The sequence below is a fragment of the Boleophthalmus pectinirostris genome, unplaced genomic scaffold (genome assembly GCF_026225935.1).
Source record: "Boleophthalmus pectinirostris isolate CB_2022bp ecotype Guang Dong unplaced genomic scaffold, ASM2622593v1 HiC_scaffold_16, whole genome shotgun sequence".
NCBI classification, from domain to species: Eukaryota; Metazoa; Chordata; class Actinopteri; order Gobiiformes; family Gobiidae; genus Boleophthalmus; species Boleophthalmus pectinirostris.
In genome coordinates, this window is record NW_026571095.1 from 22463792 (window position 1) to 22487155 (window position 23364).

At 37.2% G+C, this 23364-nt stretch overlaps 1 protein-coding gene across 3 annotated transcripts; it reads left to right on the forward strand.

Moving 5' to 3' along the window:
* Positions 1 to 308: 308 nt before the first annotated feature.
* Positions 309 to 23025, forward strand: cacnb2b (calcium channel, voltage-dependent, beta 2b). Of its 3 annotated transcripts, XM_055151349.1 has the most exons (14): positions 309 to 506; positions 13987 to 14052; positions 14568 to 14690; positions 15103 to 15242; positions 15650 to 15711; positions 15801 to 15826; positions 16176 to 16256; positions 16696 to 16754; positions 16837 to 16946; positions 17418 to 17569; positions 18021 to 18116; positions 18329 to 18502; positions 19598 to 19616; positions 20607 to 20744. In XM_055151349.1, exons 1-13 carry the CDS (start codon positions 489 to 491, stop codon positions 19607 to 19609), a joined length of 1119 nt encoding a protein of 372 aa, XP_055007324.1. In that variant the 5' UTR covers positions 309 to 488; the 3' UTR covers positions 19610 to 19616; positions 20607 to 20744. The 3 variants fall into 3 exon arrangements, with proteins under 3 accessions (XP_055007324.1, XP_055007321.1, XP_055007322.1); XM_055151346.1 differs by lacking the exon at positions 19598 to 19616 and having other exon boundaries at positions 20607 to 23025; XM_055151347.1 differs by lacking the exons at positions 309 to 506; positions 13987 to 14052; positions 19598 to 19616 and adding an exon at positions 14094 to 14188 and having other exon boundaries at positions 20607 to 23025.
* The last annotated feature ends 339 nt before the right edge of the window (positions 23026 to 23364 follow it).

Sequence of the window (23364 nt, forward strand, 5' to 3'; positions counted from 1 at the left end):
CTTATACTGAGAGAATGAGACTGAAATGAGATGTAGTTTAGAGCGCTTCTTTCTGAACTCCCCTTGGGATGCAGGAGGCACTGTCTGTGACCTCGTGGAGCGCGCGGACTCTTGGGAAACTTCCTCTGTGTGAGGTCACTAGAGGCGCGTGCGACGCAACAGATGCCGTTGGGAGAAATAAGCCGTTAATACCCGGCCCCGCGGAGGGTTACTCCACACTGCAGGGGACTCACCGCGACTCCTCTGTGCGTCACTTGCGCTGACCTGCGTGGCTCCGTGGGACAATCACACATTGCATCACGGACACTCCCCGTGCACCCCCCGTGCACCCGTCTGTAGTGTGGGCCTTTCTCCAGTCCCGGGACCTGTGCGCGCGCCCTGGAGCTGTCCCATGGCGGTGCGGTCCGAGTTGGACTTACCGGAGTCAGGTGAATGAGGCTCGTAACTGACCCACGACGGGACACGGCTGAAGGAGCGCCCAAACCGCCATGCCGCCCAAGAAAAAGGTAACACATACACACAAATTTACTTAAAATCAGACGTGGTCTACTTGGACCTAAAGATGTGTATATGCGCGTAATGGAGAAGAGGAATGCCACCATCTGTTGCACTGCGTGATAATCCGTGTGTGAGGAGGCCTCTTCACTCACCCCCGTGTGCGCTGTGGGCTCACTGACACCTGCATTTTTTTATATATATATAAAAGTGTGGCAGTTCAGTCAGGGCAATACCTGACTACTTTGGTGTTCTGTTGTCCCATGAAGATGAATCTGGTTTTAGGCAGTCCGCCTTAATTATTAAGGACCCTCTTCACTCAAACTGAGAAGTCAACCTCTATGCTAATTGAGTATCATGCAGCATAATTATTCACTGATAATGACTGGATAACAGGCTACGTAGACATACACGCCTATTTCTTGTTATGTGGGTAAAAAAGTTTAAGTCAATTTTAAGAGAAGTTGCTCTCCATAGTGCCATTCTGTGGGACCCTTGTTCTTGTTTGATAGTTTTTGTTATTTAGCCCATCCCAAAGTATAGCAGCAGACCTACATTATTATGCAAAGGTAAACTGTTATTCTTATAGAAGTGCAGGCTACTTTTCTATGAGCAAACCATTTCCTCCCTTCTGTCCTATTATTGTCTTACTGTGTTCATCCTTGATAAACCCATGCACTTTTATAGCATGTCCGTCCATATTTATTTTAGCGTTTAAGCGTAGGTCGTTGCTTATGAGTAAGAGCTGATGATAAAGTGGGAGTGAGGAAGCACACTGGACGACCCACTGTCCTGTGCTGGAGCAGGGCTGGTTCTCTGCTGCTCCTGCTCAGAATAGGAAAAAGCCTCTTAGCTTCTGTTAGTGGGGTAATACCTCCATCTACCTGCTCTTTCTGTGGAAGTGGGGCAATTAGCCGTCATGGTAAAAACTCAACATATAATCATGCTTTAAAACAGTATAAACTAAATATGCAGTGTACAACTTCTCTGGTTGTTGAGTGACAGTATGAGCTTTAATATTAGGTATTATTTTGTGAAATTGTGTAGTTCACTTGCTCCAATACACACTTTGATCTGAGGGCAGGATACTATTAAAAGATATCAGAATGGTACCAGAAAAAAAAAAAAAAACTACTGGTACCGGAAAAAAAAACCAAATAGTTTGATACCTGTTTTTGATGCTTCATGAGACAGCGCTAAAGTTACAGTTACAGCTACAGTTTTTCCTTCCCAGAAAAAGTTGTTAATTGAATTTTTAACATGATTAACAGAGGAATAGTTAAGAAAAAAGTAGCCAAATCATTCAGGTACCAGTACCAAAAACAGGCTTTGTTCAAGTACTGAAACCTGATCAAATTTTAAAGTTTCCAGCCCAAAGACTGGCCTCACTGACCTAACTAATGTAGTAATGTAATAACTGTGCATAACTGGCCTTGCATTATAACTTTGTAATGTTACTGACACCATTTTGTCGATTTGGAAAGGTTGTCTAGTTTACTTTGGTCACGTAAAGACTATACTGAACAAAACTAAGTGTCCTTAATTGTTGTATTATAAAACAGTTTTGCCATAGTGACTTCACTTGAACTCAAATTTAACTTGGCCCAAAACTTTTCCAGCAGTTTAAGTCATTCTGAAGAAGTTCATAGTTGCATAATAGTGATAATATCTCCTGTCTCTGACTCTTGGTTAAATACCTGGGCCATGCTTGGTCTTCGAGATTTATTTTGTCCTAAATTGTACTCAAAGTGGAGCCTATAAACATGAAACTGAAAGCCATGAATTGCAATTATTCTTGCCAACAGATCAGATTGTGCATATTTCATAATGACAGAGGGGAACAACTGTATTATATAACGTCCTCTTTGTTTATTGTCACTATAGCGAGTGTCATTACCAGAGCAGGAGGAGCGGAGGACTTAAGATGCACTGATAGTTTGAATGCAGTGGGTGTGATACCATTCCTGAGAGGAGGAGGCAGCGTTTGTGTCTCTGGCTCTAAATCCTGGATTGACGCATGCCATGTTAATCTGCTTATGCTCACAGACAATCATGACCCATAGACAGGCAGAGACACATTTGGCCTCTGCTGCGGATGATATTTTCCAATTTTAGATTCGGCCGCTCCGATGTTATCTGTATTTTGTGGCTTTCACAGGAGTGACAGATGCAGCACTAGACATGGAACTGTGGCCTATGTAATATGTTCTTCATGTGTGATAAACCAAAGTAAAGTATCTGAACTTAAATCCAGGAAGTGATTTGATAACTCAGGTCAAAGGTCAAACACTTTTATACATGATATGTTTACAGTGTTATGTAATTCTAGGTACTATTGGGAGTTCAAAATATCAAAATAATACAATGTGTATTTCAAAAGTCAAAATCATAATGTTATAATTTTTTGGTTGACTAAGATATGTTCTGTGGATTAATGCATTGACTAATAGGTGTGGCAGTGGGTCTCAAATTTGTTAGGATCTTGCTCAAAAACTAGGTATACAGAGAAGTAAGAGTAAACAGCATCTTCCTAAGTGAAAAAGCTGCCCACGCACAGCCAAAACTCCAGCTAACTCACTCCATGCCTTCTCCTTTTTGCTGTGGTTCATATTAATCTTGATAATCCTTATAAAATATAAAAGTAGCCTAACTACACCATCAACAGATTAATTGACTAAATAACTAAGGGCATACAGCCCCAACAGCAAAGATGTGCTATTTTTCTAAAGATGCGTATGTAACTTTCCCAGTGGCGCATTAAACTTGCCCATCTTGCTTTTGCTGAAATAAATGAAAAACATGCGTTCTGTTGCACAGGGTTGCCTCTCCACAGATCTAACCTGTAAATCTGCAAAATCATTCACATTATAAAATGTGGCAGTAGATCTGTTAAATCCTCACAAAATTCTTTTCATAGACCCACCATGTGCCCAGTGCACCTGTTTTGGCCGAGCAGTGAATGATGCATGTGTCATGTGGAGCTTGCACATGGCTGTACAGACACTGCCAAACTTTAGAAAACTGTATTTTTTTGTTTTCAGTTGCATTTTATGTCACAAAAACAATTACAAACAACTCATTGTGATCAGTTATAGTGTTTTAGTAGTATAGCATATAGATTTTAACCTATAGTTTGCCTCTGAGATTTCCCAAATGAGATGTTACTGGCAGCTGGTACCACTCCAACATGGCCGCCGTAGAATGAGGAACACACATTTGATCTCACCATGAAACAGTCCCACAAACCCTGAGTCCTGCTCCTCCAGACTGCTGCAGAGCTCAGTGTCAGCCGCCCACTCTGTACAGACCAGACGCTCTCTCTCTTAGACTTCATAATGTTGGAGACACTTCTAACATGACCAGTACTCACTCCACTACAGGATTTGATGAAAGCCATGCATATACGACGCAGGGTAAGATACAATCGAGATCATTCAGATGTAATAGAATCAACATGACTTCAAGTTTTTAAGATGTTTGGAAGATCTGTTGTGTTATTTTGATTTATGTGCGTGATGTTAAAATTTTGTAATGAAGTCTAGCATGAGATAAACTTAAACATGCTCTATAACTTTTTTGGTCAGTGGTCGTCCTTGTCTCGGTGGAAATGGTCAAACAGTCATATGTGTTTTTATCGCTAAGAATTTTGGTTTAGTGGCTTGTGATTTAGTACATTTTTAGATTTTTACAAGTCATAACAACTGAATACTTTATGTAGATGGAAATGTGAATGTTTACTGTGCTTGATTTATTCACTGTAATCTGACATGGGATGGACATTTTTATCTTTAATTCAAACTTAAATGGTCAAACTTCAGAGGTGGCAGTGAGTCAGCACAGAGCTGCCTTTGGGCAAGACACTTATCTTGGTCTTGTCACTTTGCCTTACCTAAATTGTAGTGGGTGTGTGTTACTAAAATAATCCGCTTTATACACATTTTTTTCCTCCTTTGGGTTGATCCGGTGTTCTGTCAAAATGGGCTGACCCTTCGAATTGAGCTACCCGCAGCCTAAATCGAGAGTGATATCTATCGATTCACGCTACCCTATCGAAATAAGCTACTTTACATTTTTCCATGTACAGTTGTATAGATTCAATAAAGCTGACCTCCCCAGTTTTACAACATTTCTTTGGATTAGAAACAGTAGATCTGATGCTGTTTGCACATGGTGATCACACTATATACCTTAGTTATGTACAATTTCAACTCATTTATATGAATATAGGTAGGCATTTCATTTTGACAGTCATATTATGCTCAAATAGGGCTCCGACTAAAGGGTGCACATATTGACAAGACAATTCAGCCACTGAATAATGCTCCCACTGTAGAATCACCATTATTCACTCATTTATATGAATTTGGGTAGAGGTAGCTCATTTCGACAGGTCTATATCTTCTGTGAAATGGCTCCCACTATATAAGAGAAAGAAATGACTAGAAACACTAAAATCTTTATATTAAATAAAAATCATAGGCTACAGTGTGAATTTCCTCTTATAATATAGTGATATTTTATTTATACAGGGCCTTTCTAAACAAAGTTACAGCGTTTTTTACACATAGTAACAAAATAAAATACGATGTAATGAAAATTATAACGATAAAATCAAATATTAAATCCAAACTATTCAATCATCTAACATTGGTATTCTCCTGTAAATCTAACATGCACACAATACACTTTTAAAATGTTACTTGTTATTCCACTTCTGCCTCAGGAGCTCAAATCGACAGCATTTAAACTCTAACAGCTCTTGGTGGGTGTGCATGTGCAGTAACACTTGGTATCTCAAATCGATGGGTATCTCAAATCGACAGGACACTGGAACTTTCATTGTTGCAGTTCTGGCTTAGCCCTGGTTTAGGCCTGTTATAGATCCTTGGTATAATTCAAGTTATATACAGTAGATCTGGTTTATATGTGGTAGCAATTGGAAGGCTAAATAATTCCTTAGGTGTGAAACATTTGCGAACCACTGGCATAAGGTGTTGTTATTAAACCCTCTAATCTCTGCAAAGCCTATTTACTGAAAATGATCTAAGTGTCCATTAGCGTCTTTGTAGATCTTTTGCTGATTCAAATGTCCATCTGACCATTATCTCTTTCAATTAGCCCGTGTACAAGACATCATCGCGGCTTCCCTCTCAGCGTGGTTTCATTGTTTATTTCTCAAAGCAGTTGCAGGAGTTGATGAGTCAATGCTATTTTTTGCTGAAACTGCATTTTACTTTTGGAAGTTGCCATGGAAACGTCTTGATGAGAATGTGAGCTGCAGAAATGGGATAAGAAACGAAGAGTGTAGCCTATCTGATAGAAAGGATCATTACTCCAAGTTTGGAATAAACTGTAGATTATACAGCAATTGTAATGGTGTTTGGGACGGACACTTGGCGATATGGCAAAAAAAATGTATGTCACAAATTCACAAAAGCTCTCGAAGCCAATAGGATCGAGATAACTATTCCTACAACTTTGCTGATTGCAAGGGTCAGTTACTGGGCTGGACATTTTGAGGTAAAAACAAATATCTTAAATCTATGTTGGCTCATGTGATGTCATATTGTAAACATTTCCAAACAGACTGAAACATGAATTGCTAAACTAATAAAACAGAACATGTTTGTATGTCTAAGGGTTAGCAGTTTTATTCTATTCCATTATTCCCGACATTAAGTTTGGTTGTTTTTGTTGTTTTCTGAGAATATTCTGTCATCTAAAATCACTGTATCCTTTGTAACATTTGGAATTGCTTTTAAAAATGTTTATAGTGCATCATAATAACATTTTTTAATCACCATATTACGCACTTGAAGTTATTCAAAGTTTGTCTAAAAACTGTTATTATATATTGCCAGTGGGAATAATACAATACAATTGTAGTTACTACCTACTAAAAGTTTACTATTCTCTATTATCCAGCTTAACAAATAACCATTAAGAAATACAAGTCCTTTGCCAAAGATTTTATGAGGCTGCACTCTTTGAGAAAGTTTAACACTTGGTACTATGGACAATTGACCACTCTGGTCCATTAGCTGTTGTAATGACTGTACTTATAAAAAAGACAATGTTGGTGTGGCTCATTGTGCAAAGTTAAAACACAAAATGGGCTTTTGAAATGCTACCTGTACTTGTGTATATTGTATTTTATTCTTGTTTGGGTATATGTTATTTTGCCATATGTCCCAGTATGGAGTTTGTCTGTGACTGTTTAAGTCACTTTGTTTACACTTGTGCAAACAGAATTTCTAGCCCAATCAAATTTTTACAGAATTTTTAAGACGAATGTAAACTCAACATCTTAAACTGGGAGTCGTGATACAGAGGTCCCAAATCACACAAACACCTCACAGTACTGTTCTCAGATCATGACAGGAGAGGCACTCAACTGCACTGGGCAAGAAACAGCCAAGAAAATATTAGTAATATTATGTTTTGCCAGTGTACTAACTCATTTTACATTTAGCATTTTCGTAAAAACACCAAAAATCGTTAACGTAAATGACTTTATATAAGCTATAGATGATTAATGACTAGACACCCCTGAATGTCTCTTAGCCCCCATTTGGAGCTGTTTGGCTTTTTGACCTGCACATAGATTGAGACTAGGATGCAGGTTTTTCTGTTTCATTACTAGTGTTGATACTTTGGTTTTAAGTATCTGCTGATACCTGATATCAACCAATACCAGGACAGAGACTGAAAATGTAATTTATTTCTTTATTTCTCAGCGTAAGGTAAAAATGTGTTTTGTAACTACAGAACAGCTTTGTCAAAATAGAAATGTAATATTATTAGATGTTGTTTTTGGTCCATCTTTGGCCTGTAAATCACCAGTTTATAGACTAAACTCGTATTGGTCAGTATAAACACTATCATATCAGTGCATCCCTAATTGAGACAAGAGTGGTCTGATTGGTTGTCTGGAGAAATTAGACACAAATTGCATATTTGCGTATTGGCGTGTAAATGTAGTGATGGTTTCCTCTTTGTCTCCTCTGTGAGCTGCTGTGAAAATGTTCTTGAGGCAGAAGTCACCTTGAAGAAGCACACAAGAAGCCCTCGGCCCCACACCTCCTCATCCCTCAGCACATATAATCAGGGTAATGGGCTGCTGCTCGTACTGAACATTGACTTTAAACATTATATTTCCTTGCGTACATCCTTCCCTTTTAGACTTTAAAACAAATACATTTTTACTCTTCACAGTTGTCCCTTTTAATGAATATAATAAGTGAAATGTCAATGTTTTATCTTAGAAGCAGAAACTGAAAAATGGCAATGATTTGAGTGAGTGAAATTCCCATATTTCCACTGGGTTTACACCACCTGCTTGTCTCTATGGAGCTTGTGATTGCTCTGCCTGAAATGCTCCACAGTATGGCATTACACTTATCTACGCAGCATTTATTTAACTACAGATATTGCTTAAAAAATGGTTTCCACTCTGTGTCAATGTCACTTTTCCACAGATCTGACCTGTAACTTGGCCTGGTCATTCTGTTATGGTTGCACGTGGGGATACAAGAATAATTTTCTGAAAGATTTTGCACTTACATCCTCTACACCGATACTGAAGTTTGGAGCGAATTATGTAAAACAGAAGCCTCAGATGGACTCAAATTTGCAAGTTTTAATTTCATTCTCCGACTTCTAGAGACTATAACGCATTTGTATGAGGTTATTAATCATTCAATTCTGGCCTGCAGCTGTACCTTTTACTCTTGCACATTAAATACATTTAGAGGACACACTGTTGATCAAACCATGGGCACTAAGTCTTCATATTGTGGGGTGAGGAGGTGTTTTTGGCTGGCTGACTTTGGGCTCTCGGTGAACAGATGTCTGGTGCGGTCAGTGTAAACAAAGTCCTGCCTGAGCATAACTCACCCACAGGAGGGCCACTTCCTCCTCCTGCCCCCGCCCCCACATTTACACTGGAAACAACTCAATTTACTGATTAACAGGAATTCACTGCACAATAAAAATGTAATGAATGACTAATGGTCTAATGGTTTATTAAAGGGCCCATAATACACTAATTTCTGATTTGTTATAATGTTGTTTCCTCATCACAAAGATACCGTGTATCATTCGTTCATTTGTTTTTCAAAATAAAACCAAAAATAAGAAAATGAAAAAACAACTCTTTTCTTCATTTTTCATCTCCAAAATCAAAATGAAAAAACAAATAACGATTTGTTTTTTTGTTTTTTTCAGTTTTCGATTTTGTGTTAAAATGAATAATGGGAAAAACAAATAATGGCCATTTCCCGTTTCATCAATTTTGACCCCAATTTTGACTGAACCAGGACTGAACCAGGACTGATCTCAGGCCTGAACCAAGAGGACAAAACCAGGACTGAACTAGGCCTAAAACAGGCCTGAAACAGGACTAAACCAGAACTAAACCAGGACTGAGTGTTGGGACGGGCCCGGAGTTGTGCCCACGTAGACTGTTGAGTGACCGCAGGAGAAAGGACCGGCCCATCCTGACACTCAGTCCTGGTTCAGTTCTGGTTCAATCCTGTTTTAGTTCTAGTTCAGTCCTGGTTTAGACCTCCTGGTTCAGTCCTTGGATCAGGCCTGGGATCAGTCCTGGTTTAGTCCTGTTTTAGTCCTAGTTCAATCCTGGATTACTCCTCCTGGTTCACTCCTGAGATCAGTCCTGGTTTACTCCTGGTTCAGTCCGTAAGGGTCAAAATTGGATGAAACATCAAACAACTGTTATCCTTTTTTTTGTGTTATTCATTTAACCAAAAAATCGAAAACTGAAAAAATGAATTGTTATCTGTTTTTTTTTTTCATTTTGGTTTTGGAGACAAATAATGAAGAAAATAGTTGTTTTTTCATTTTCTTGTTTTTGGTTTTATTTTAAAAAACAAATGATACACAGATTCTTAAAGCTCACAAGAGTCAGTTTTGTGTAATATTTGACCTTTTATGGTATTTGTGGAGATAGGTTAAGTTTAATGCCATGCTGTGGAACATTATATTCAAAACAATTACATCTCTATTGAGACAAAGTGATGTGCCCTCCATTAAGTTATATAGCTTTTGTCATAGCAACTCTTAAAAGTGGTGTTTTTGCTAAATACCCCACTAAACCTTACACTTACTACTTTAGGTCTGTTCTTTCTTAGCGTTTTTCATCTTAATGACTCTACCCAAGCATTTAAGTGATATATTTTTTGTACTGCCCTGTACTATGAGGCTCTTCATCTATCCTTATCAGAGTGACAGCGAGAGCAGGGGGCAGCCATTTAAAATAATGTCAAACAAGAGAAGAACAAAGGCGGCTGAGAAGAGATCGGCCTCTGTATACTGTAAGCACGGTGTATATTTTACATCAGTGAGTTTCTTGTGGTTATATGACGTTTAGTGGTACATACCTTTACCACCTACTTGTCTCCGTGGAGATGTTATTTCTTAGAATGTTCCACAGTACAGCTATATCTTGCAGTTTTTCTGGTATTTTACTGCTACTGACAAAGAACGTTGCATGGTGGCATCACTTATCTTTCCCACAGAATTGGAAAAGTTTTATGCCACACTGAGTTACATTCCTGTCAAAGTAGTAACATCTCCATGGGAACAAGCAGATCCATCAGAAAAGTTATATGATCTTCAAACCTTTTCTTAATTCCCCCCACTGAACCTTTGGTATTCTATATTCTCCATCTTTAGTTCAATACAAGCTACTACTAGAGCCACTACTATTACAGTAGTACTTGACACCAGTCTTTTGCTATTTTTGCTACTTTTTGGGCTGTTGTTCTTCACTCGTTTCTTCTCTATTATTCTTTTTACCTGCAAACTATCACGATTTTGAAGGCCTAAACATCACCGAAAAGTCTCCAAACCCAAATTGCGACAACGCCCAAAGTGACTCAACTCAGCAGCACCGTCTAGAAGTGGACCCCTATGTGACTGTAGACAGGCAAAGTTTGGTTTAGGCAAACAAAAATTTGGAACAGTGATAGCGAGCAATAAGACAAGCCAAAAGTAGAATTGGCGGATACCCCTATGATGAATGTTAGCTATACTGGTTCAGAAATCCACCACTGCTTTGACTGCGTGTTTGTAAAATGTTACTAGTCCCTGTTTTTTGGTCCAAATTAGCTCACATTTGGCACGTCACATCTAGAGACATAGGTTCACAAAAAAATATATCTTTTTTTTTTTTTTTTTTAAATATTCCTTAAAGTTTGCCCTTAGCACGCCGATGAAAAACACCGTCATTACCTCTTTCCCGTCATTACCTGACTTCTCACAGCCACAGGCATTGGTCTAGCAGGGGTCTCAAATTAAATTTTCCTCAGGGCCAAAATATTTCCAGACTGCAAAACCGGGATCCACAAAAAATCCGCCAGTACACAATGTTTTATTTGACAAAATACAACAGTAAAATCAACAACTGATCAACAATTTTAAATCCCACAACAACTAACTAAAAACTTAATTCATCAAAAGCATACAATGTTTCTTTTTCAGTGAATAATGCATTTGATGGAAAATCTCAAATTGTGTAATGCAGATTAAAACAGTACCACAGCAGAACTGCATTGTAAACATAACCAATGAAAAATCTATCTCTTTAATGAAAGAAGTGGCACCGATATGAAGAAGCTATTTTTCTGAAATCTGGCTTGTAATGTGTGGTAGCAATCTTCAAACACTGTCCAAGGTGCACATCTGTCAGTCTGTTTCTATCCTGATTTTTAATACTGTTCATGACAGAAAATGCTTCACATAGTATGTAGGTAATGTCCTGCATGTAGCCTAGTGTGAGAAATACTACAGTCGGACTAGATCCAAACCCAGACTCCTGACCCAGCGGGAGCAGCTCTGGTGTGATATTGTTGCTCTTTTGAGGACTAATTTAAGATTTGTCAGAAAGTTAAAGGTGCACTGTGTTAGGAGGGTCTGGCATTTGCTTGCCTCCATGGTGATATTATTGCTTTGCTAGGCATGTTCCACAATATGGCATTAAATAAGTATATCAAGATTTTATTCCATTACAGGTGCTTTCATTTCTCAAAACTACAGCAAAAATATGCATGATTACTGTAAGTTAAGGCTCTGCAATTAACTGAATTTTGATCTGGATTTTGTTTTGTGTCAAATGATCCCCAAACTATAATCAAGTTGAAATGAGCTTAACAAAGTTTATTTTGGGATATTTTTTTTTTTATATAAATAAGTATATTTATTTATTTTTAATATAGAAATAGTACAACAGCTAGATATATAGTTAATTTTTGATACATTTATGTTTTTCTATGTCTTATTTCATGTTCAATATTTTAGAACTGCTTTAAGGTACATATTTGTAGCCTATATTTATTTTCCTTTTGAATGTTTTGGATAAATTATCAATAACAAAGTTTTTTGTTTTGTTTAGTTTTGTTTTTAGAGAGAGAAATGCCGAATAAATGTCATGTAACTAAAAATAATCGTTTGAATAACTGAGATTTCAATATTGACCAAAAATAATCATGATAATGATTTTTCCATAATCGAGCAGCTCTATTGTGACTAGATCCACTTCTCCACAGATCTGACCTGTAACTTGTGGGCTGTGTGCACTGTGCAACTTTAAATTTCAACTGCATTTAAAGACAATTTTTAGCACATTTTCTGTTGAATTGCCAAAATTCCCTCTGAATATAGTCATCAGGTAATTCAGAAAATATCAAGACACACATTTTCCACCCGTACTTGTAAGAGCATCTGTATGCAAAACTCGCTTCTATTTTATTAATGTGAAAACTGTCTTTGACACATCTTATCCTCATCAAGGACTTACGCTCTTCCGCTGTTATTATTCATGCAGCGTGTAGATAGTGGAGGATAGTGTGTGCTTGTATCTCCAGTGCCAGGTTGACTGTTGGCTCTTACATAAAGGGCATTAATTAGCATGTCTTTGAGGGGACGGTCTAATCTCTGGGATACAAGCCATAAGAATCTAAGAGGCCCTGTAGGGGACAAACTTCCTCCCAGTGAAATAAATCCTGTGTTTATCAGTGTTTATGAGAAGTCAACAGGGAGGTGTGAGTACATTAAAATGGTTTGTGAAACTAAAAGTATCATACAGTTTTAGAAAAGGCTTAAGGTGTGAGTGCTTCAGTGGGTCAAGTGATGTACAGTGTAAAAAAAAGTCTGATAAAGCTAGAAGATTGAAGGTTAAATTGTGGAGGCTTCCTTTAGCATCTAGAATTATGAATAATTAATTTGTATTTGAGTTTGTTGTTTTTCTGTATGTTAAAAATAGTACTGCCACTTTCATGTCCTTGTGTAGTTATTTAAAGCACGAAAGTTGTGCAATATTTAATTAAATGTGTTAATTCAAGTTTAAGTTTTAACTTTAAGTTTAAGTTTTAATTTCCTTTCTTTACAACACTTGTCTTAAAATTATATATTACACAAAATTTACTCTTGAGCCTTAAGCCATGTTAGAATGTTGTTACCTCCTCAATAATGTTAAGATTAATATGATATAAAATTGTTTCTTAATCAAAAACATGCCTGGAGTTTAGGGGTGTAATGATATCCAAGTCTCATGATACGAAATCATCACTGTATGAATTTATTTATTTCGATATTGTGGGAAACGATATGATGGAGAGGCTCACGATTAGGGATGTAACAATATCCAAATCTCTCAGTACAATATTTCCACGATATACATCTCATGGTATGATATTTATTGCAATATTTTGTGGAGCTTAACAAAACTGTTAATATACTACTTTTTCCTCTTAAAATGCCTTGACAAGACTTAATCCAAAGAACTAAGACTTAAAAGTGCTTAGAACTGTTTCTTCATATAGTCTACACTGAGCAAAGGATCATGGTCTATGTAGTTCCCTCTGTCTTTTTTTAGCTATTGCTGCACCATAACTCTTAATTTAAGCAAAGAGACTTGTAATTCGATATATTGTGAGAACTTTGACAAAACGATATCATGATATTTCAGTTATTGTTACATCCATACTGGAGTTGTGTTTTGTCTCATTCACAGATGTCTGATTGTTAGTCTGGCTATATCTCCAAAGCCCAAAATGCTCTCTTCCACCTTGCGATATCATGAAGCCGTAGTTTTCATTTTAACAGCTACTTTTTACCATTTGTTCAGTAGAGACTGACAAATCCAGGGCTGAAATCATCCAAATTATTCTAGTGAATGTGTATGGAGTTTAAAAACACAGTCGAGCACTTCCTGTATTGCCATATAACGTCACAAGGTGTAACAGAGTGTTCTCAGTTTGAGGGAAAAAAATTGATTTATATGTTAAACATGTGAATAAAACAAAGCACAACTCTGGGTGTGTTTCTGATGAGGAAACAATATTATAGTGTAGAAAATACTGTAATACAGGTTTGTTAAAGTAATACTCAATCTTCACCAAAAGAGTTACAATGATATTAATAATAAATGTGCCTTCTTCTCCTTCCTCTTCTTCTTTTTCTTGTGTCCTACAGGGAGAGCGTCAGGATTTGGACGGTGCTGAGGAAAGAAATGCTCAGGTGCAGCTCGACAAGGCCAAGGTAAATCCTGTCTAACTGACTTCCTGTTTGACTGTTGCATCATGGGAGCATTCAGCTGGGTCATGTTACATCACACTCCACCACATCAACATGGATTTGGATTATCGCCACGCTATTCTGCTCCACTGGAACACATGTAATCTTATCTGCGATTTGCGTCTGACTGCTTCGAATGTGGAATTTATTTCTAAAAATTGTGAAGAGGAACAGTATGGAGATGTTTTTTTTAGAATATGCTATCAAGTTTCATTGATTTATACCAAAGATACTGTATCATGTTCTCCCAAAGCAATATTATTACCAGTTTTTCCTCACAATTTTTTGAAATCTAGATTGATTTTTTGCCGCCCAGTCCTACTTCAGATATATAATACATTTATTACGTTACACCCAAAATCAACATCATTTACGATCTATAATTACCCATTCCATAATTTGTGTTCGCTTTTATTCTGTTGTTTTATTGTAATTTGCTACTTGTGTGAATATAACATATTTGTTGTGTGTTTTTGCAGTACAAGCCTGTTGCATTTGCGGTCCGCTGCAACTTCTCCTACACCCCCGCGGATGACGATAATGTCCCAGTCCCAGGACAAGCCGTTACTTTTGAGGCCAGAGACTTCCTCCACATCAAAGAGGTTCACACACTTCCTGAATATGTTTATCATTATGTTTTATTATTTATTTGAAAAAAATGTGAATATAATTTTAGCTCTTATAGTAATTTTTTGTTTGTTTGTTTGTTTGTTTTTTTAAGGTATAGCTTAATGTCAATAAATGTTATGGCTTATCATGCATGTGTGCTTGAACAGTGTCACTTTTTAATACTCAAATGAGGACAATACTTTACTGTATAATTTCTACAGATATAAAAATAAAAAAGATATTTAACTTTATGCCTGGACAGGCCCAGTAATTTCAGAGATATCAACCATAAAACTTCCTGTTATAGGTGATATTTTGAGGGCTTTTCACAATTTAAAAGATAAAATGGTTTAATCACTTTAGTATTGAATAAAAGGTAACTGATAATCATTTCTTTTTGTGCAGAAGTTTAGCAATGAGTGGTGGATCGGGCGTCCGGTAAAGGAAGATGGAGTTGTGGGTTTTATTCCCAGTCCTGTGAATTTGGAGACCATCCTGATCAGACGAGAAGTACAGGCCAGGAAAGCTGCCAAGGCCTTAGCCAAGTGCGTATACTGACCGCTGCTTAAACTGTTGGATACTTTACTTATGTGGAATGCAAAACAACGCAGTGCACAAATGGACAATGGACATTACCAGTGGACATATATGTATCTTGGGAAGAGCTCTGACTGTTGTCTTCTGTGGGCAGTGAGCCCAAGACGAATTATTGTCCCTTTGGGACAATAAAGTTTATCTTATTTTATCTTATCTTATACTCTGGTGGTTGAAAACTGAAAACAAGGTCAAAGTTGTGACAAACCAGGAACTACACCTGGATTACACTAGGACTAAACCAGGACAACAACAAAAAATAAATAAAGAAAGAAAGAAAAATCAAGACAAGTCAGACATTGAAGATTGCACCCACTTAAAGCTCAATAAAAATGCATTTGAATAATTCTCATTTCAGTAAAGCCGCCGCTCAAGCAGCTCAAGATATGAATTCAAAGAAGTACACCCCTCCTTCACAAGGTCAGTGCAGTCTCTGTTCATCTATATGTTCACATATTTGGAGTCCATTGATGTTTCAAATGTGTTGGTATTTTTGTTTTCTTCAACAGCACAACAGCAAGTGAAAAAGAAGCCAGTAAGTCCTCATACAAACATATTAGAATATTAAAACTATTTTATTCTTCCAATCATTCATTGGTAGCACTTAACCAGTAATATCATATGTATATAAAGGCCAAACTGGTATTTATATGATCACTCTGTTTATTGTAATATGATTAATCCTAACTTCCTACATATAAATTACCAAGAAACATTGTTAGTATTTTTTAATTGTGTTACTGAAAAAAAAAAAACATGTATACCCCCATATCCCAGTTACTACGCTATTTCTAACCTTTCTAACCAATATTACAATATAACTGTGCTATTAAGTTGACTGTGACCAACCGATTCTAAACATGTACTTCTTTAAATGTCCATAGGGGGAGCACGTGGCCATGTACGATGTAGTGCCTACAATGCGTCCAGTTATTCTTATGGGGCCATCACTCAAAGGCTTAGATGTGAGTCTCCTCAAACACAATCAATGAATACACGTGCCACAGTTTTGGGAAATACTATTTCAAGTGTTGCTGCACATATTTAAATGCGTAACATTTCTTGTGGAGGGTTCGTCACCTGCTTGTCTCCACCGAAATATTGTTGCATTTTCTAGAATGTTCCATGGATAAATTCAAATTGCCTATCACATGCAGGTCACAGCACTACACTACATTACCTTTCAGATCTGTGGAGAGTCGCTATAACATCTCCATGGAGACAAGCAGGTGGCAGATCTTTCACCAAAGAGTTGCGCAGTGCACCTTTAAAACAGGTGCACACTTTGATGAGAGTAAATAGTATTTTAAATGTTTTGTCTTATTGATATATAATACAAATCCTAATAAATATTATTTATTTATTATTATTAATTAATAATTGTATTACATTTCCTCCCCACAGGTGACAGATATGATGCAAAAAGCACTGTTTGATTATTTAAAGCACCGATTTGAAGGCAGGTATGTTCAGTCAGACTCAGCACCTCTGTTTGTTTATAGATTATGAATTATTTATTGTACTTTAATACTTTTGACTTTTCAGAATAACAATCACGCGGGTCACAGCGGACATTTCTTTGGCAAAAAGATCCATCCTCAACAATCCTGGGAAAAAGGCCTTAATCGACCGATCCAATACTCGCTCCAATTTAGGTACATCGCCTCAAAGCCTGGCAGCTGTTTGTAATACCAATCACTGCACTGAGAGTTTGACCTTGGTCTAAACTTCTCTTGCCAAACTTTTCTCTCCGGCACTGTTGTTCTCTATAGCTAAACGTGGCAAAAGTTTACTTATTATAGCTACTTTTAGCTCTTATTTCATTTTGTATTTTTAATGATAACTGTCAGCTAGTTAATTTCTGTAACATTATTAGTCATATTTTTATTTAATATAATAAAATCTGACGTGTAAGTTGGTGTCATGACCAGGAAGTACAGCTTGCCTTTTACAGTATGGAAATATGCTTAGCTGTGTGAGTATTGACTTTGTATCTTTTTTTTCTTTGCTGTTCCTGTTAAGATGCTGCTGGTATGTACAATATATCTCTTTGGACTACATGTTTAGACTACGCAAGTGTTTATTTATTCTCGTATTATATTATATTCTGCCTGTGTCCACTGCAGCTCAGATCCAGGGGGAGGTGGAGCGGATTTTTGAATTGGCTCGCAGTATGCAGCTAGTTGTCCTGGACGCAGACACCGTCAACCACCCGCTTCAAGTATCCAAAACATCATTGGCCCCAATCCTCGTTTACGTCAAGATCTCCTCACCAAAGGTACTTTACACGAGCCCATTTTTAAATTATGAAAATATGACTTTATTTAGTACCACATTGTAAAAACTACATCTTACTTAAACTTCTTTTTTCATTTTGGATGTTATTTGCACTGAAAAACAGAAAAAGCATGAGTTCTTACTTTGAGTGGGCTTGCATCTCCACAAACCTGATGGCCTCCCTCTGTTTCTATGGAAATTGTTGGCCTCCTTTCCATGGAAATGTTGTTACTTTGACTGTAATATTCTGAAGTAGAAAATAGTGAAAGTGCTGAAGTAACTTTTTAACTTTCTATTTCCACTGAAATCATGCAGGTGAATTACCACCTCCAGAAAGTTACGCTGTGTTATTATAATTTTAAAAAGGTTTTAAAGGGTATTAATTAAGTAGTTAAGCCTCAGTCATTCTTATTCTTAACTAATTTATTCTGTTTTACTTTACACTTTTGTAGGTGTTGACCAGGCTGATCAAAACAAGGGGGAAGTCTCAAACCAAGCACCTCAATGTACAGTTAGTGGCTGCAGATAAACTCGCCCAGTGCCCATCTGTGAGTGCCCTCTTGTGGATACTGTTCACATTACAAACATCTAATTGCATGTTAGAATGAACTGCAACCTTAATTCAACTATTTTAAAATGCTGTACTGTATAAATAATATATTTTTAACAAACTGGAAGTCTGTTATGTTGGGCCATTCCACATACCCTCATCCTTTTCTTTGTATGTTTTTCAATATTTTCTATTATTTCTGTGCCATAGGAAATGTTTGATGTGATCCTGGATGAGAACCAGCTGACAGATGCGTGTGAGCACATTGCAGACTTCCTAGAGTCTTACTGGAGGGCCACTCACCCCCCTGAGATGGAGCCGGCTAACGCACTGGTGGCTACGCTCGCTGAGAATACCTTGCCCACCTGCCCCACTGTCATACCGGTACAAGCAGTGTCATAATCTAGGTCTACATACAACTGTGAAGATTTGTTTCATGTGGTTTAGAATTAGGGGTGGGACAAGACACAAACGCCACAAGACGAAAAACAACATAGGATCTATAGTAATTATTATAAATAAGGGCTGCAAGATGAATTGTAATCGACTCGAAAACGCATTTGAATTTGCATGGAAATTGCTATTTAAATGGATACTATAGCAAAGTGCAAAGGCTGCAGTTTTTGAAGTACAATAACAAACTACAAAACAACTTAATATCCTGTCTTATTCTGTATAAACAACTGCTAGCCCTACACCATATGGCATTAAATAGCATTTACTTAGTTAAAGGTGTTTTCATTGTTTTAAAATACCTTACAAAACATTTAATCTTGCTTTAATCGGGGTGGCCTCTTCACAGATCTGACCTGTAACTTAGCCTGATGACATCACCTGCTTGACTCCATAGAGCAGGGGTGTAAATAAATTTAAGTGGGACTAAGTTGTGGGCCAAACTAAATATTTATTGAAAATTTTCAACAATATCTGCATGTTTTCTCTTCTTTTGAGATATGTAATGTTAAACCTTTTCTTATAAAAATAAATGTTTAATAATAGTTTTTCCTAAACACTGAATCCAGATCAAGCATAATATAAAATAATAACTTAAATTTTAAATAAATAATGTCCCTATAGCCTATCTGTAGCCAGCAGGCAGCTCTAATACATACAATATGATCTCACGGGCCAAATATAATTATATCGCGGGCAAAATTTGCCCCCCGGGCTTGAGTTTAACGTGTCTGCCGTATAGACACATAATTTTAATCATAATAGACAATTTAATGCCATACTGTTGAACTTTTTAGGTAAAGCAATAGCATCTCCATGGAGACAAATAAGGGCAGATTGGTGGCATTAAAAAAATGTAAAAGTATACTTGAGATTGTATTAGGATGAGGCATGGTACTTTGATTATGCAAGATCTTGTCCGATCCCTATTCAACATATTTGTATCATCTCATGTTGTTATGAAAAAACATTCTGTCCATTTCATCTAACGTTCATGTCATCTCTCCTCATATCCCTACTGGACAGATAAAGAAGTGATGGAGTGGTGAGTGCTTGTCAATAGAACCATGTTGGGCTCTTTAGTGGAAGTAATCTAAAAGTGTCATAGTTTTACTGTAGTGGTAGTAGACCTTAGCCTGGCTAGATGTGAGTTATCAGTTATTTCTATAGAAAAATATTGTTTCATTTGTAAAATTTCTTAAAACTAACTTAGATATAGCATTATAACATTGTTTTTTGACTTGGTTGTTTTACATATTTTAACTTTGTAGTAAATGTGCCCCTCTGTTCTACTTGCCACTTGCCATCTTGTGTCTGATACAATATATGTTTTTTATAATTTTGACATTGTCCACTAGTGTTAATTTCATCACCTGAAATATTTTGTCATAGTTTTGGTCAGTGTTTTTGCAGACTAAAATGAAATTTAAAAAAACTAAATCTATGAGTAAAATTACATACAAGTACAGATATTATTATTTAAAATGCTGTTAAATAAAACTAAACAAGGGGCATGGTCTGGGGGCTGTCCTCTTTTTCTTTTCTTTTTTTCTCCTCCCCCATATCCTCATGTTATGCTGCATGTTTTCTTCCTCTGCTACCTGTGTCCAGTCCATGTCTGGTACCCCCATGTTATGTATTATGTGTTTGTAAATGTACAGATGGGGTGACAGGTCCAATATCAGTTCCTTTGTATGTCTTGTACATGTGAAGAAATTGACATAAATTATATAAAGGACATAAAGGTATACTCACTAAACAAATATGTATGAAATGAATTAAATAAATCAGTGGAGACAAGATTCAAGTTACCAAACACCAGACAATAAACAAACTCAATGTCCGTACACAACATAATGCAACACAATCATAGTTAAAATAAAAGTACGTATTTTCCGGTTGATTAAAACTGAAAATATGTACTTTTGTTGGCATTTTTGTTTATGTCAGTTTGCAATAAAAAACAAAAGCAAACTAAAACTAAGTGAAAACCTGTAGCCAAAACTCATTCTGTTGTTGACTTTCTCTCTTCCAGGATGAGCAGAAAAACAAGAAACCTGTGGCCTCTAAGAGGAAGGGGTCCCGGGACCAGCACTCGGAGCAGGACAGCGCTCCATCAGCCTCTGCAGCTCCTCAACATAACCCAAAACATGAGCCCACCCACCGTCCCAGCGAGGAAGAGGAGGAGCGCCTACTGCGGTCTGAACCAAAGAGACCCTCCCACACGCACCACCATCATCATCACCATCATCATCACCACAAACGAACTGATCACCATAGCAACAGCCAATCAACGCAACCGGGGCACTCCTCTCCCCCTGCTCCAGACTCAGCGAGGGAGCACACCCAGAGACTTCCAACTGCACGGAGACAACTACCGGAAATTAGAGACCGAGAATTTGAAGAGAGATTAGAAGAGGAATCGCACCATCATCATCATCATCATAATCATCATCAAAAGAATCATTCGCGACATCATCAAACCCGAAATGTCCACGCAGCGCCCCCTAGCATGCACAGAGGGGAGGAGTACGAGCACAATGAGAGCAATAGGAATCACAGATACCGCCACCAGCATCACTCAGGCCTGTCATCCCGGAAACCGCACAGCACCCAAGCAACACACTATAGCACCCATAACCACAGCAATTATTACCATGGCTACCACAACCATGAACGGGACCACCAGCCGGAGCGTGAGAGAGACAGAGAGAGGGAGAGGTTTAAGGATAGAGAAAGAGAGATGAGGGAAAGGGAGGCACGGCAGTGGTGTCAATGATTGACTCTTTTTTTTTAACAAACCAGTGATTTTAAATGATGTTGTGGTCTATTTCAGAAGCCACCTAAAAGTAGTAAAATGGGGCAAATTGTGTGTTTTGGTAGGGTAAACTACCTGTCCGCTACCTGCTTGTTTCCATGGAGTTATTGCATTGCCTTGGAATGTTCCACAATATAGTATTAAACTTACCTATCTTGCATTTGTTAATATATTTCTCAACAACACCTTGACAAACATACATTCTTACTGTGTGTGGGCTCGCCTCTCCACAGATCTGACCACGAGCTTGATGGTAGTACCCGCTTGTCTCCATGGGGATTGAAATTTTTAATGCCATATCATGGAACATTCCAAGTTCCAAGTCCTATCATATATTTTATTTTACTTTTTTTCATTAAAAGCAGCATTATTCAGAAGCACTGGTTTATTCACGTGTGCAGCTTGGGCTCTCATTCACTATTCACCTTATTCTGGAAGTTGCCATGGGCAACTCATTATCATTTGGGTTGTATTATTTTGTATGGGGCTACTGATCTTGAGAGCAAATAAGTTCAAATAAGTAAATTTTACACAAATGAACCAACTTTGTCATATTTAAGATGCAAAACCTTTCCCAAATTCTCCATTGACATGAATGGGATTCCCGCTTAAATGGAAGTGCTGCCACAAAAAAGTGTGGTTTAGGAGCGTCTAGAGACAAAAGTGGGCGCGGCGGAATAAGGTGGATAGGACTGACAATGGCCATCTTTCATAAAACTTGTTCCATTACCCTAAAATATTGTTGAAATGAAGAAACAGGTCACAGTCTTTTGGTTAATTACCTTTTTGCACAAACTTGATCACAAATATTCCAGTTTTTATGTATTGTCAGGGCTGAACACTGCATTCTTCTTATTATTATTAAAATAATGATTAATTCAAAGCGCTTTGTTTTATGCGCTTGGCCAGGTTGTCATTGCAAATAAGAAGGTGTTCACAATTGACTTATCTTGTAAAATGTTAAATAAACTTAATTTTACTGAAAAATTAATTGAATAAAAGTCAGGTGTCAGTTGATATTTTTGTTGAGAAAATTTTACAATTTATTTTTATTTTTTTTACAAAAGAACAAAATCAGATCAGTGTTATTGTTATATTTTTTAGCCAAGTTGCATCTTATAAACATTAACAATGCACATTCCCAATTGTTCATTTTGGCATTTGTGCAAAAAGTCATTGCATTTGAAATGATATTTAACCCTCTCATCTTGTATTACACACATCCTGCCCCTCAAATAACATAACACTGTAAAGGTGATTTATTTTACACCTTAATGAAAGTATTTTTCTAGATTGTAAAGGGAGGTTCAAAGGTGCTTCCTATTTTTGTAAACAGTATAACAGTAAATACACAGACTTGTATTTATTCAAAAGCATGACTACTTTTGGTGACTACTTTTTGGCTACATGCTGGATATTCTATGCATTTTCTTGTGGTAAAAATGTATTGCTTTATTACAATCTCTATGCATCTGTACATACGTCATAAATGCCTTGTTAATCACTGTATGCTAGTGTCGGACTTTCTATGTGTGATTGTATTGAAATGTTGAATTGTTCTTTTAAATTGTTCTTTTGGGTTGGTTTTGTTTTGTATGAGATTTAATGGAGAATGATAATTAAACTTGGCAATGCACAGTGCTTATGAATGTCATTAAATCTATGTCATCTATCATGTCTATATGTATAAAACCTTAGTAGTAGGGACTTGCAAGTCATGACTTGGACTCGAGTCAGACTTGAGGCACTATTTTTAGGACTTGAGACTTGACTTGATAAAATAGACTAAGACTTGGGACTCAACTTGGACTTGAAGGTCAATGACTTGGGACTTGACTTGGACTTGAGGTCAAAGACTTGAGACTTAGTTGAGACTTTCAAAACAATGACTTGGTCCCATCTCTAGAAGCAGCAATATTCAAAGTACTGGTATCAGTATTTTATGTAGTATTTGTAAGTGGTGAAATCTCCACAT